Source organism: Triturus cristatus, chromosome 10 (genome assembly GCF_964204655.1).
Source record: "Triturus cristatus chromosome 10, aTriCri1.1, whole genome shotgun sequence".
NCBI classification, from domain to species: domain Eukaryota; kingdom Metazoa; phylum Chordata; class Amphibia; order Caudata; family Salamandridae; genus Triturus; species Triturus cristatus.
Genome location: NC_140593.1, coordinates 65001673 through 65015397, shown reverse-complemented (window position 1 = coordinate 65015397; position 13725 = coordinate 65001673). Strand labels below are relative to the sequence as shown.

The following is a 13725-nucleotide window of genomic DNA, read 5'->3' as shown; positions in this document are numbered from 1 at the left end:
CCACAACAACACAATCAACCCTCTAAATGTGTCCATACAGCACATCATATGTTACTTGCTCCATCTATAAAGGTGTAACCTAGCATATACATCCATTCGGTTACACCTCGCAGCAATTGCTGCTTACTTACAGAACAGGCAGCACCTATCACTTTTCAGGGTGCCTGCCATCAAGGCCTTTATGGAAGGCCTCAAAAGAGTAATTCCACCCAGAGTACCACCCTCAGCTGTCTGGAACTTGAATATAGTTCTCACAAGGCTAATGGGACCCTCTTTCGAACCATTACATAAATGTGAGCTGCAATTTCTCACATGGAAAACAGCATTTCTAGTGGCCATCACTTCCCTTAGAAGGGTTAGTGAAATACAAGCACTCACTATACAGGAACCTTTTATGCATCAGAACAAGGTTGTACTCCGCACCAACCCAAAATTTCTACCCAAAGTCATTTCTCCCTTCCATCTATACCAGTCGGTAGAATTACCAGTCTTTTTCTCACAACCTCAAACCGTTGCGGAAAGGGCTTTACACACACTGGATGTTAAAAGGGCCTTACTTTACTACATCCAAAGAACACAACCTTTCAGAAAAACCAAGCAGCTATTTGTCTCTTTCTCTCCACCACATAAAGGCAACCCTATTTCTAAATCAGGGATAGCTAGGTGGATTTGTAAAATGCATACAGATTTGCTACCACAAAGCAAAACGAACGCTATCTGTTCCCCCTAAAGCCCACTCTACAAGGAAGATAGGGGCTTCTATGGCTTTTCTAGGAAACATACCACTAGATGACATCTGCAAAGCAGCGACATGGTCAACACCGCACACTTTCACAAAACATTACTGTGTAGATGTGCAAACCAAGCAACAAGCTAGTGTGGGCCAGGCTGTACTAAAAACACTGTTCCAAACAACTGCAACGGATGCCGGTGGTCGCCGCTAGGCTTGGGTACTGCTATATAGTCTATGCACAGTGTATAATCTGCAGCTCATATGCCTCGAACGGAATATGCTACTTACCAGTGTGCATCTGTTCTTGGCATGTAGAGCTGCAGATCTATACACGCCCACCCGCCACCCCGGCTACCTGTATCCGTTCCAGTCTATCTTATTTAGATACAACAACACATGGGTTTCTTTACTGTTATTACTACGCTCCATCTTTCCCTGCTGGCGAAAAAACAATCTGAGGATGGAGCCGAAGCCCATGCGCAATACGAACCAAAGGAGGAGTCACCGACCTCGTGACTTCCAAAGACTTTCCAAGAGGAAAAACAAACTGCAAACATCCGGGCCCAACACCAGATGGCGATCTATGCACAGTGTATAGATCTGCAGCTCTACATGCCAAGAACAGATGCACACTGGTAAGTAGCATATTCCTTATTAAGTACCAATGTGTAACGCAAGCAGGGGTAGTTAAGATATCACCTCAAATGCTTCAGAACTCTACTCTGCGAGCCACCTTGGAAGGGGGGACGACGGGACAAGCCACTCCCAACACAGCAAGCCCCTACGCATTCACTATTAATAAGGGTGACACTCTAAAGATTATCTCGCTGAACGTTAAAGGGTTGAACAGATATTTGCCTCCTCCAGGGGACTCCTCTCTTGGACGGAGACTCCCAGCAACTGCAATTCAGATCCTTCCCACAGCAGATATTCTCAATGGGGGCAGGCGGGAGGGCTGGCTATCTTATTTTCACGCGCATTCAGAGGCACTGTCTGCCCTAAATTAGCAGTACTGAAGGGTCGTCTCCTGGTTCACCAAATACGGCTGGGTACGCAAACAATAACACTGGGCACCCTGTATGTGCCAAATGAGGGTCAGGAGCACTTTATTCAGGAAGCCCAAGATGAGATACTCACATTGCAGGACCATCTCGTTCTGATAGGGGGCAACTTTAACATAGCCCTGGATAAAAACCTAGATTGCTCTGTCCACAGAGAGGGAGGGTCCAGGTCCCTATCGGGAGAGGGCATTGCATGGCTGAAAGAGGCCGGGCTGGTGGACTTGTGGAGGGCCAAACACCAGGGACTTCACATTTTATTCTCACGCCCATAAGTCTAACACCCGACTAGATTACTTTCGGTGCTCCAAGGACCTACACCAGCTCCTCTGCTCAATCGAGATAGAGCCAAGAAACCTCTCGGACCAGTCAGCCCTAGTTTTAGAAATACATTCTCCCCTACAACAGGCACAGGGGCAATGGCGGCTAAAGGAGACCTTATTGCGGAAACCAGAAACACAATCAAAAATTTATAAAGTAATCACTGATTACCTGGCAGCTAACGACAACGAGGAGGGATCTCGCCCGATAGTCTGGGATGCGTAGAAGGCAGTAGTCCGGGGTGAGCTTATCCCTCACTGCTGCTGAGAACAGGCAGAGGAAACTCAAAAGAGGTCTACTTTAGGAGAGGGTTAGGGAGCTAGGGGGAATTCATCATCGTACTGGAGCCCCCAGGGTGTGGCGCCAGGTAGAGGCTGCCCGAAAACAACTAGCCGGACTGGACCTAGACAGGGTGGAATTCGCACTTTTAAGTCTTAAGCACTTGTATTACCTTAACAGCAATAAGAGTGGTAGACTCTTGGCTGCAAAGCTAAGAGCCCAACGTCAAGCGAACACAGGCTGCTCTCTTCAGACGGAGAGTGGGATAGAATTGACGAGCGACACCTCTATAGTGGACCAGTTTAGGGAATTTTACGCTACACTATACTCTTAAGACAACTCTCCTCCCCTGAAGACATAGCAGACTACCTTCGTAACTCCCCCGTGACCAAACTGAATGACGTCCAGGCGTCTTCCCTAGACGAACCCATCTGGCTGGACGAGGTTACCTCTGCCATTTCTAGGCAGGTACCACTGAAGTCTCCTGACCCGGATGGCTTTTCCGTCGGATTCTTCAGGTGCTTTCTGCCCAGAACTAGCCCCAATTCTCACCGACTCTTCAATTTGATTGCAGATTCGGGCACACTCCCAACCTCCATGCTAGAAGCAACCATCAAAGTTATCCCCAAGTCTGGGGAAAGATCTAAAATCCTGTGCTAATTACCGCCCTATATCACTGTTTAACGCAGACTCTAAATCTTTTACTGGCATTCTGGCGGTTTGCCTAAACCCCTTGATGCAGGGACTTATCCACCCCGACCAAGCGGGATTCGTCCTGCTGAGGTTCTGTGCAGACAACTCTAAGAGACTATTACACATCATAGATAAGGTACACTGAAGGCAAGGTTCCAATATGTTCTCAGTAGATGCCAAAAAGGCTTTCGATTGGGTCCATTGGCCTTTTCTCAGAGCGACAATGGAGCACTTCGGGTTTGGGGAGTGAGGGTCAATGGGGTAGTCTCAAAGAACTTCCCGATTAGGCACAAGACTGTGCTGCCCGCTCTCTTCCCCCCCCCCCCCCCCCCCCCCACCTACTATTCGCCCTATACATGGTGCCCTTGGCACATCTGGTCCGCGACCATAGACTCATTAAGGGGACCCCCCCTGGGGGGGAGGAACACCACATCAGTCTGTATGCAGATGATGTCGGGGTAATGCTGAATGACCCGGTCAGGAGCTTGCCTCCCTTTCTGGCTGAGTTGGAGGGTTCGGGGCGGTGTCTGGATTGCACATGAATCTCCAAGTCCCAGGCTCTCAATCCCACAGTTCGCCCTCTGGAGCTAGAGGAGCTAAGGCGAACACACCCAATTTGCTGGGCTACAGACTCTGTCCCTTATCTAGGAGTTCAGCTTTGTAGGACAATTGAAAAGACGGACATTCTAAACTATGGAACATTATTGACTTGTGTCCGTACTGAGCTAGATAGATGGCTCCATTACCCGCTTTCTCTTCTGTGCCGCATTGCAGCTACGAAAATGACCATTTTGCCTAGGGTACTTTTCTTTTTCCAGGCATTAATGCTGTCACTGCCGGCCGCCAGGCGGCACCGAGTCACTTTGTTTGGGCGGGCAAAAGGCCAAGAACGAGCAAGGAGGATTGGGGAGGGGGGTGGGGGGGGGGGGGGGGTTCCCTGTTTCACCAGATACTACCAGGCAGCCCAGCTCCGTTACTTAGTTGAATGGTCTAGACCCGAATCCAAAAAGAGGTGGCTGTTCATGGACAGGGCTCTGGTCAGAACGTCGCTAGCAAAAGTTCGGTTTCTGCCCCGAATATATTGAGCCCCAACTTCATATCTCTCTCCCATAACAGGCTTTCTGCTGTGAGTTTGGGACGGGTGTATCCGCAAGGGGAAACTGACCTCTTTACCCTCCCGCTTGATTCTAATCGCTCATATCCCAGATTTTACCCTGGGCCCGGGAGCCTCTTTTCGGGTCTGGCGGGTGTCACCCTGCAGGGCGATAGGCCACTTCTTTGACTCTTCCTCGTTGCCTGTGGCAACTTCGCTTAGCTGAACCTGACGCACCTTGAGTTGCAACAAACACAAAATGAATCATACAACTTACCTGACATCACAGTTCACTTAGTTGATGGTACTGGGTTTGGGTGGTGGTAGGCGTTTGGGGGGGTTGGGTGGGAGGGTGTTTGTTTATGCTTTCTTTTTGACTCTCATTGGGATTTTAAAGTTGTATTCTTATAACGCAAATTAGAGCGCAGTCCTCTCGAAATGTACACTCTTGTTTTAATTTAACTATGCAACAATAAAACGCATATTTAAACATAAAATGGACCATAAGCTGGTGGATTGGTTTATATTCATCTCTTGTTTCTTTTCTAGATGATCAATTTGCTGTTGTCACGAGGCTCCAATATCAATGCTTTTGACAAGAAGGACCGGCGAGCATTACACTGGGCTGCTTACATGGGTATGTACTTTTCCAGATCCTACCTCCAGAGCAAAATGCTGATATGTACGTAGAACAGAGTTTGGCTGTCCTGCTGCTTAACTCTTTGGCAAACCACGTTCCAAATGTCAGGACTTGAGACATTTCTCAATCAGTCTTTTGAGTGTATGCTCCTTGAAATTTAGTCTCAACAAGCTCTAAGGCAAGGCCTGTCACCAATTATCCAATTCCAGTCCCTTATTTTGCCAGTCTTAAGCCCCAAGATAATCAAATAACATTTTCTTAAATGGCGCTGTCAGTGAGTTCATGTATATTGCGACATTTCTTAATTGAATTGTTAGTACTTTAAGTTACCGATAAGCATATTTAAAATTGTGTTCGAGGCAGAGCCCCTGTTGGTCTCTCACCAAGATCTGATTGGGCAATGAAAGAAGGAGGAAAAGTGTGTGATAATTGTATGTTCTGTTTGAAGATGTAGTAAACTGTTTTTTTTCTGTGGCAGTACCACTCCTCCACAGACACACACTTTTTGCCTGGTATTTGGCAACTTTGACTGACGTTATGTTATGTTATGTTATATGGCTCTTATAGAGCGCTTATCACCACTGGTCTCTAAGCGCTAAACAGGCGCCCCCCAAACATCATGCCCCTCCCAACCATCCGCCAGTACCCAATTAGGCCGAAGATGTTACCGTGCCAAACAAAAATGTCTTCAATTTTTTTCTGAAGGAAAGAAGGTTGAATTCTTCCTTCAGGCTCGGCGGAAGGTCATTCCAGAGTTGAGGAATGAGCACTGAGAAAGCCCTACCTCCTTTGGTTTTTAAATTGAATCTAGGTTGAGCCAGATTTGGGACAGAGCCAGAACGCAGTGACCTACCGGGAACATACTTCCTTAATCGCTGTTTAATATATTCCGGGGCATTACCAAATAGTGCTTTATGAGCCATACAGAGGCCTTTGAAATGGACCCTAAGCTTCACAGGAAGCCAATGCAGTTTGCGAAGGAGAGTGGATGCATGTGCACTTCTAGAGAGAGAAAAGACCAGTCTGGCAGCGTCGTTTTGCACGACTTGCAACTTCCTCATCAGCTTCTGTGACAGGCCCAGATACAGAATGTTGACGTGTACTGGGTTCCTTTAAATCAGATCTCTAGTGCCAGTGTTCTTTCCCTAAAACTGTACAATTGTATCCTCCAATTGGTAATACCTTTAGCACCCTTTGTAAGTCCCTAATAAATAGGACCCCGGGTACCTAGGACCTGAGGCACTAAAGAGGGTCCCCAAGGGCTGCAGCACGAATTGTGCCACCTTAGGGGACCCCTCACCAAACTCGTGTAGGACTGCCATCGCAGGCTGCGTGTTTTGGTGCAGACAAAAGTGAAAACACAACATGACACACATCCCTGTGTCCCATGTCCCCTAGCACTGCATTTCATATGTGTAACTCACCCCTACAGCAGGCCTCACAGCCCCAAGGCCTTGTATTACATGAGGACATACCTGCATGAGCCGATATGCCCCTGTGCTGGTCAGTTCCATTGCTGCCAGTATAACTGATCAGGGAAGCCATTTTAACCCATGTGCTGGACACTAGTGAAAGTGAGTTCCACCAGCTACATTATGGTTTTACTGAAAATAGGAATGTTTGGTATCAAACATCTTGTATTCACAAACCCACCCTGATTCCAGTGGTGGATTTGTGAATACGTGGACACAGAGGGCACCTTAGAGGTGCCCCCTGAAAACCTATTAACCTCTGGTATGTTGGCTGACTGGTCTCTGCCAGCCTGCTAACCGAGATAGATTTCTGCCTTCCCAGGGTTAGGACCTATGCGCTCATGAGGTCCGAAACAAAGGCTGCACAGGAGGAGGGTGTTTTTCACCCCCTCCCTCAAGATGACCTACTGATTAGCACTCCTGGGTCGGCAAGCTTCAAAGAGCTGCAGCATTTGACATGCAAATCTTGCTCCCCTCATGGAAGAGGAAGCTGACCACCTTTGTCCAGAGGCCTTTGGGACCTGGACAAGCAGGACATTTTGCTAGTCAGGTAGACGTGCCGCCCGCCAGGCTTATACCACCCCTAAGGTGGACTAACTGAAGTGGACACAACTTTTCTGAGGTGGCTATCTTTATAATGGCAATCTTAAGAATTCCTCGACAGAATTATGCCCACTTCCCACAGGAAGTGTTCATATAGGGGTCGTAGTGACCCCAAGGGTAAGTAGCTCATTGGCTTACACTCCCTTAACACCCCTAAATTCAGTATGTAGGCCAGCCCCTGGCACCAGAAAATCAGATCCTGCAGACCCGAAAGACCAAGACGGACATGACATGAAGAGTTGCATCCTGCAAGAACTGAAGAACCAGCAACTGACGTGGCGCCAACCCTGCCAGCCTGTCTGCTGACTTCGACAATTGCACCAAAAGTCTACTTCTTGTCCTGCAGCTGCTGAGACCCCAATGCCTGGGAGACCTACCAGCACTTAGCCCAGGAGCCAAGATTTCTCAAAGTAGCAGATCTCCTTTCCTACAATCTTCAGGCATCCAAAGCCTCTTGTGAGGACTTTGACCGCAGAAACCAGATGCGTGAAGACACAACCTGTCGTTCCAAGCCCAAGTTGAAGTGGGCCAACTGTGTCAACGTGGTCCTCTAGAGACAGTCCACTGTGGTTTCGCCCCCAGTGAACTCTGACATCCCCTTCAGCCTCTACACGCAGGCCCCCTCTACTGCAACTGCTCTAGGTTAGAAAACCAGACGCCTAAAGACACCTCTGCACCCGTTGCCCTTGGGCCGTGGAGAAGAGGACCAAAGGTGTTGCTACATCTCCGAGCTTTGAGACCTGACCCCCCTTGTTGGTTCAGCCTGACTGACCTCACGGTCTACAACCTCTTTACGGGAAGACTGATACCCCTAGAGTAACATTGGGCACCCGATGCTGTTTTGCATCTCTGCATCAGACCGCCCTAGTCCCGCTGGTGGTGTTCTGCTAGCGCTGCCTTATTTGTCCACCACTCAGCTTCACTCTTGGAGATTGGTCCTGTAAGTCGATGCACTGTACCTGAATGCGGCATTGACTTTTTCCTCCCATGGGATAACATTGCAGCTTCTAAAAATTGCACTGGCAACTTTTTGAACTGAAAAGAATTCCTATCTAAAACTTACCTGAATTATATACATATATAAGGATACTTGTTAGTTTTATAAATTGGTGTGCATCTCCTTCTTGAGTTCTCATTTATTGGCCATTGTGTATTTTCAGACGTCTTGCACTCTTCTGTGATAAGCCTAAGGCTGCTCGACCACACTACCCCCTAACGGAGCACGTTGGGATCGCCATTGAAAGTCCACTTATAGGGGAACCCCCTGGACTCCATACTTCATTTTGATATATTGTATAAAGAGCCAGCTTCGTACTGACGAGATGTGAAAATACAAGCACTCCCAGTACGCTCTGAGTGGCCAGTTTGCCTGACCTCCAGTACTGAGAATTCCCAGATTGTGACAAACTGGGAAATGTAACGGACAAGAGTTGACTTGGATGTGGCACTGACCAAGGATTGCTGTTGCTTATGGCAGGAGAAGATTAACACAGAACAGTTTTTTTTGTTTAGAATGGCATGAAGTTGTTTGCCAGAGAACGAGTAGAAAGTGTGAAGAAGATTGTCATTGTGCGTTTAAGTTGGTGGATTGCAAGTTATGAGGTCTTTTCAGGATGAAAAAATAAAAATGATGTGGGAAATATGGTGAGTGAGTGAATGACAGGGCAAGGTCCAGTGTGACGAAAGAAGGGTAAGTGAACCGGTAGTCAGAATCGTTGAGAGAGAAACGCCCCCCAAAAAAAAAGTGCCCGCAAAGGCCAAGAAAGTGGTGTGGAGGAGAGATGGTGTGGCAGGCCTAAAGGAGGGCCCCTCAGTAAGGTCTGAAGAGAGGATGGACTTTAACGTTCATGCCAAGTCATGCAGTGTCAACTAACTGGTCCTGGTTTGTGCTTTGCTTGTGTCCGTGTTCAGGTCATATTGATGTTGTGAAGCTGCTCATCTCCCACTCTGCTGAAGTGAGCTGCAAAGACAAGAAGTCCTACACGCCTCTGCATGCCGCAGCCTCGAGTGGAATGATCAGCGTCGTCAAGTACCTGTTAGACCTAGGCGTTGATGTAAGTGAACGTCAAACTGGGAACTGCACTGCTTTGTGTTGGCGTTGAAATACATGTGGCTTTAGAAAAAGTGTTTATAATGGGGTGCTGTAGAGTGTAACGCCGTGAACCTCTTGTGGACTTTGTTCCTCTGATGCTTTCAGCCTTCTGCGGTGTAGTGGGGTGTTAGAAGTGCAAGGAACCACTGATGAGCAATGGTGTTGGTTAACATGCTTGCTTTACATGAGGTCCTTTTTCATGCTTCACTTGTCTGCTCGGACATGGCAGAAGGCTGGGCCTATCTACCTCAGCCGTGGTAACCAGAGCTTAATTTGAGCCGGTGGTTTCCGTTGCTTGGCACTTAATTCTCAACACCAGCACTTACCTCAGCTGCCACATGGTGGCACTGTTTGTTTTATTTAGAGATGAGCAGAACAGCAGGTATTTATTAATTGAGTGTACAATATAAACAACTAAAACCTGTCAAGACATTTTTATAGTTTTGGGGACCTCGAATGGTCTGAATTGTCACCCTTGCACTCAGGCACTGTTTACTGTGCTGCCAGGGGCAGTGGGTGGTGAGAGCTGCAGTGGCCTCCTGGCAAGGGCTCTGGCACACTGGGCTTAACAGACTGAAAAACAAAACTACTCCATGTAAAAGCTTGCCGAATGCACTGTATGATGGTGACGTGCAGTGTGCGAACTATCAAATGCACACTGAAGGGGAAGTGGTAAGGCAGTCCCTGGCTTGTCTTCCGGTCTTTTGCCCAATACTTGACTGAGGTCTTAGTTCCTTGTTCCTGGAGGCTGCAGCGATCGTATAGCCATGAATTCTCTTCCAGTGGATCTTCACTACCAGTCCTAAGCACTGATTTGGCCCACCCATCATATCCCAGAGTACTATTTACACAGCATATGTATTTACAAATAATAAACTGTTTTATTTTTAAAAAAGTCCATGTTTTCTGAGCAATAGAAATGTTTCAGAACATATTGTATTGGCCCATTTTCAGGTATTTGTTTTAAAACGCAGCTATGTTTAAAATAGAAATAAAGTAATTAGAACAATAGTAGTGACCTGAAAAACAGTTCTGGGAACCATTTTTACAGGAAGGGTAAGTGAGGCTGGACACGTGCGCTTCTCCTGGAGGCACAGCATGGCCTCAGCATCCCATCATCCCTTTGGGTGATAGATGGGCAGTTCTTGTTTACATCTCCTCCTGACAGGATCATAGAGCGCTGCTCGCAAACACTTCATGACTGGTAAAGCTGCTCCTGTGGTACTATTAAGACACCACATTTCCGTCACTGACATAAATAAAGCGGCCACTCGGCGGCCCGTAATACTTTCATTTGGCATTCTTGCCTAGACATAGACTCCAGAGCAGATGTCCGAGTGCGACGAGCCTCTACCATATGCAGCGCTGATGCCAGTGGATCTGGATGTCCGTTGCTTGTGACGGACCTGGCTCAGCTCCTCTACGCCATCCTGGTACTGTTCACTGAGCCGCGGTTCCCTGTGCTGTGCCTTCGGGCTCCTGGGTCCGTTTGGGGCTCTGCCTGTGGATCCTCCGTTTGCATCATTCAATCCCACATTTCCCTCATGGAAAATGCCTCCGGTGCTTACCGGAGCCTTTCGCGCTCAGTGGCCCGCGGTCCTTTCAACGTCTCTGACACCCCAGCAGTGAACCCACAGACACAGCTTTCAAAAACCCAAACAGCCCTAGTGAGGCCCAGAAGGGAGGCATCCATGATGGTCAAAGTGGCCGGATACAGTAAGGAGCGCCTGCCTGACCTCTCTTCACAACCAGCACTTCTGGCAAACCCTTGACGACCTCTTCAGTTCTGGTTCCGGCCGTCTTCCAGACGCTGGCGATGACCGCAGTGAGCAGCTCACTTGCTGCCCATGACTGAAATGGAGTCCGTCTCGGGCCCACCCACCTCAGACGTGGCCTCTTTTGATGTCACCTTAAGGAAGGCAGCAGAAGTATTGTATCCAACCTTACTGGCTGTGTAAATGAAGTCCGGTATACTGATAACGAACTTAATACTTAACTAACTTAACCATGCAAATCTGTTATCCTTGTTATACCATGGGCGAAAAACCGAATCGGTTTGTAATTACCGCTGAACCCAAGTACCATTGGCCGATGCCCGGTGGAGCTGTCCTATGCAGCTATAGAGGAGTCTGGCTAGGGTTCACCCCCTCGGTGGTCACCTACCCAGCCGGACATTGGACATTGTTCTTAAAAGTGCTTAACGGTCTTGTCTCTATCACTGCCTGTTTCTCCTGAAGTCCCTTCCCCCTCACGTCTGCCTGACGCTATCTAGCATTCCTTTTTCCCCTGTTTACCTTTCCCCCTCTTCCTTCCATTCCACGTGAGACGTTTTGTCTTTGCTACGTAACGCGAAAATAACTTCTGTTATCGTGGGATAGCATGTTTTTTCGACTGCCTGTTTTCACCGTGGAGTCCGAACAACCTTGGCCGATGCCCGGTGGCACTGTCCTATGCAGCTATCGAGGAGTTTGACCCTGGTTCACACCCTCGGCCGTCACCTACCCAGCTGGACATCTGACGTTGTTTTTCCTCGCCTCCCTGTTATGTTTCCTTCCCACTATCTTTCTCTGATGTCTATACTTGTAATCTGTAACTCAAGTAATTATGTAATCTTTAACTTGCTGATCCTCATGTAAAGCACTCCGATACCTACAGGTCTAGCCAGCGCTATATAAAACATTGAAAATAAAATAAATAAAACAAATACAACTGATGGAGGTCCTCAACCTGCGTAGGTGGCATCAGAAACTTCATTACCCTTTCTCTCTGTCCACACAACATCAGAAAGGTTTGCAGAGCAGGCCTCGAGTATGCAACAAAGCGTGGGTCCTTTCCCTACAGATTCTCCAGACCTAGAATCCCAAAAACTGTAAGCAGTATGTAAGGATGTATTCCCAGCATGTAGTTACGTCCTTCGGTTGACAATTCCTCTTCTCTTCGCTGCTACATATGCACACTCGTTGTCGGGCATGGCTAGGTGCTGAATCTTCAGGAACACCTCAAGAATTGTTTTGCAGATGTAGTGAAAGACTGACAAGATCCTTCTAGGCAAATCATAAGGGAAGGTCTGGATACAGCAGTCTGGGTCGCCAGAACCATGGCATCATCGGTAGCCATGAGAAGGCATGCATGGGTAAGATATACCATGTGTTCTGCTAATGTGACGCTAACAGACATGCCTTTTGATGGGACAGACCTGTTTGGCCATGGAAAGGCTCAAGGCAGCGAGATCAACAGCCTGATCTTTGGGTTTTCAATCCTTGCCCAGGGGCTAGTGACAGTACCGAAAACTTTGTGACAGTACCGAAAACGTTGTGGCTTTTATAAACAATTCTCGTTTTCCTAGTGTCAGCCATTCAAGCCGGTCCAGCAGCCATATTTACTCTGGACAGAGGCAAGGGAAAAGGCTTGCAAGCGCAGCAGCCTCCCTCCCCTCCCCTCCCCTCCCCTCCCGCTCCTCCTCAGCACCCTCTGGAAAGCTGCTTTAGCTTCCCTTCCAAGAAATACATGCAACAGGTTTAATAGAAAGCATCTTGAAATAATGAAGTAACTTGTTAAGCGGGACGAATGCCCAGAGGCGTATTGGTTCTAAAAAATTACAGGATCAATGAGACCCAGAAGACACTGATTGTTGAAATAGGCAGGTTTATAAGGACTTTCTAAAACCGGAGAGGGAACTAGTGGCTTTGAGTTCCCCAAGGCAGTTGAATATAGTTCATGGCTGTGCAGGCAACAAAGCTCCTGCCTCCTGAGGAGGAACGTTTAAAGGCAGTAACAACCAGATTACTGGCGAAGCTGGAACGGAGAGTCCTACCAGGCTTGTGCCATATTAATCTCTCCTTCAGATAGACAGGGCCTTGTCCATGAAGAGCCTTGTAGGCAATGCATGAAGCTTTAAAGGCTATACGCTGCTACACAGGCAGCCAGTGAAGCCTGGGAATGGCTGAGGATGCAGAATGGAATCTGGAGACATTCAAATGCATGCGGGCTGCCGCATTTTGTAGAGTTTGAAGTCTGTTTAAAGAACCTTTCAGCAGACTTTGGTATAGTTCATTGCAATAGTCTTGTCTTGATAGGACTAATGCAATGCCTGGAAGGCCATAACTTCAGACCAATGAATCTTGCAAATAATAGATAGGGGAAATGCTATACTCTTCCAACGGGCTCCTCCCCACATCCATCCCCTCTGTCCTTTCAGTTGGAGGATCATATAAAGATACTGCGGCAGGTGGTGGTGGATCTGCTGCAGAAAGTAGCGGTGGAGTTGGTCCCAGAGCAGGAACTGGGCCATGGGTCTTATTGCTCGCTGTTCCTGGTCTCAAAGAAATATGGGGTCTGTGTCTGATCCTGGACCTCTTTAACTTTTACCTATGCTAGGAAAGGTTCAAGATGCTGTCTCTGGCTCGGGTGTTTTTGTGCTAGAAGCAAAAGACTGCATGTGTCCCTACATTTGGAGAACCTTACTTTCGTAGACAAATCCTTCAGTCGCACTGTAAGTACCGGCATTTATGGTAGTACGAGGCATGTGGGCTGTAGATCACATGCTTTTCATACTCCTGCCATCTAGTGTTGTGTCCGGATGGTTGCAAGTTGTTTTTGTTCGTAGAAGCCTTTCCAGTCACAAGGTAGGTGACTCCTTTCGGTGATAGTGCGCATGGGCATTGACTCCATTGATCCTTTTTTGCCTCCGTAGGGTTCGGACGGGTTGTGTTGCGCTCTGCTTCGGAATTGATCCTCGGGT

General features: G+C 47.9%; 1 protein-coding gene across 4 annotated transcripts in view; it reads left to right on the top strand.

The window, feature by feature from the left end:
- Positions 1-13725, top strand: part of ANKRD28 (ankyrin repeat domain 28) — a 783346-nt gene that overhangs the window by 461132 nt on the left and 308489 nt on the right. For all 4 annotated transcript variants that reach the window (XM_085630427.1, XM_085630426.1, XM_085630428.1 and 1 more), the window contains exons 6-7: positions 4727-4814; positions 8804-8946. In XM_085630427.1, the coding sequence (XP_085486553.1) occupies positions 4727-4814; positions 8804-8946 (231 nt within the window). The remainder of the gene's footprint in view (positions 1-4726; positions 4815-8803; positions 8947-13725) is intronic.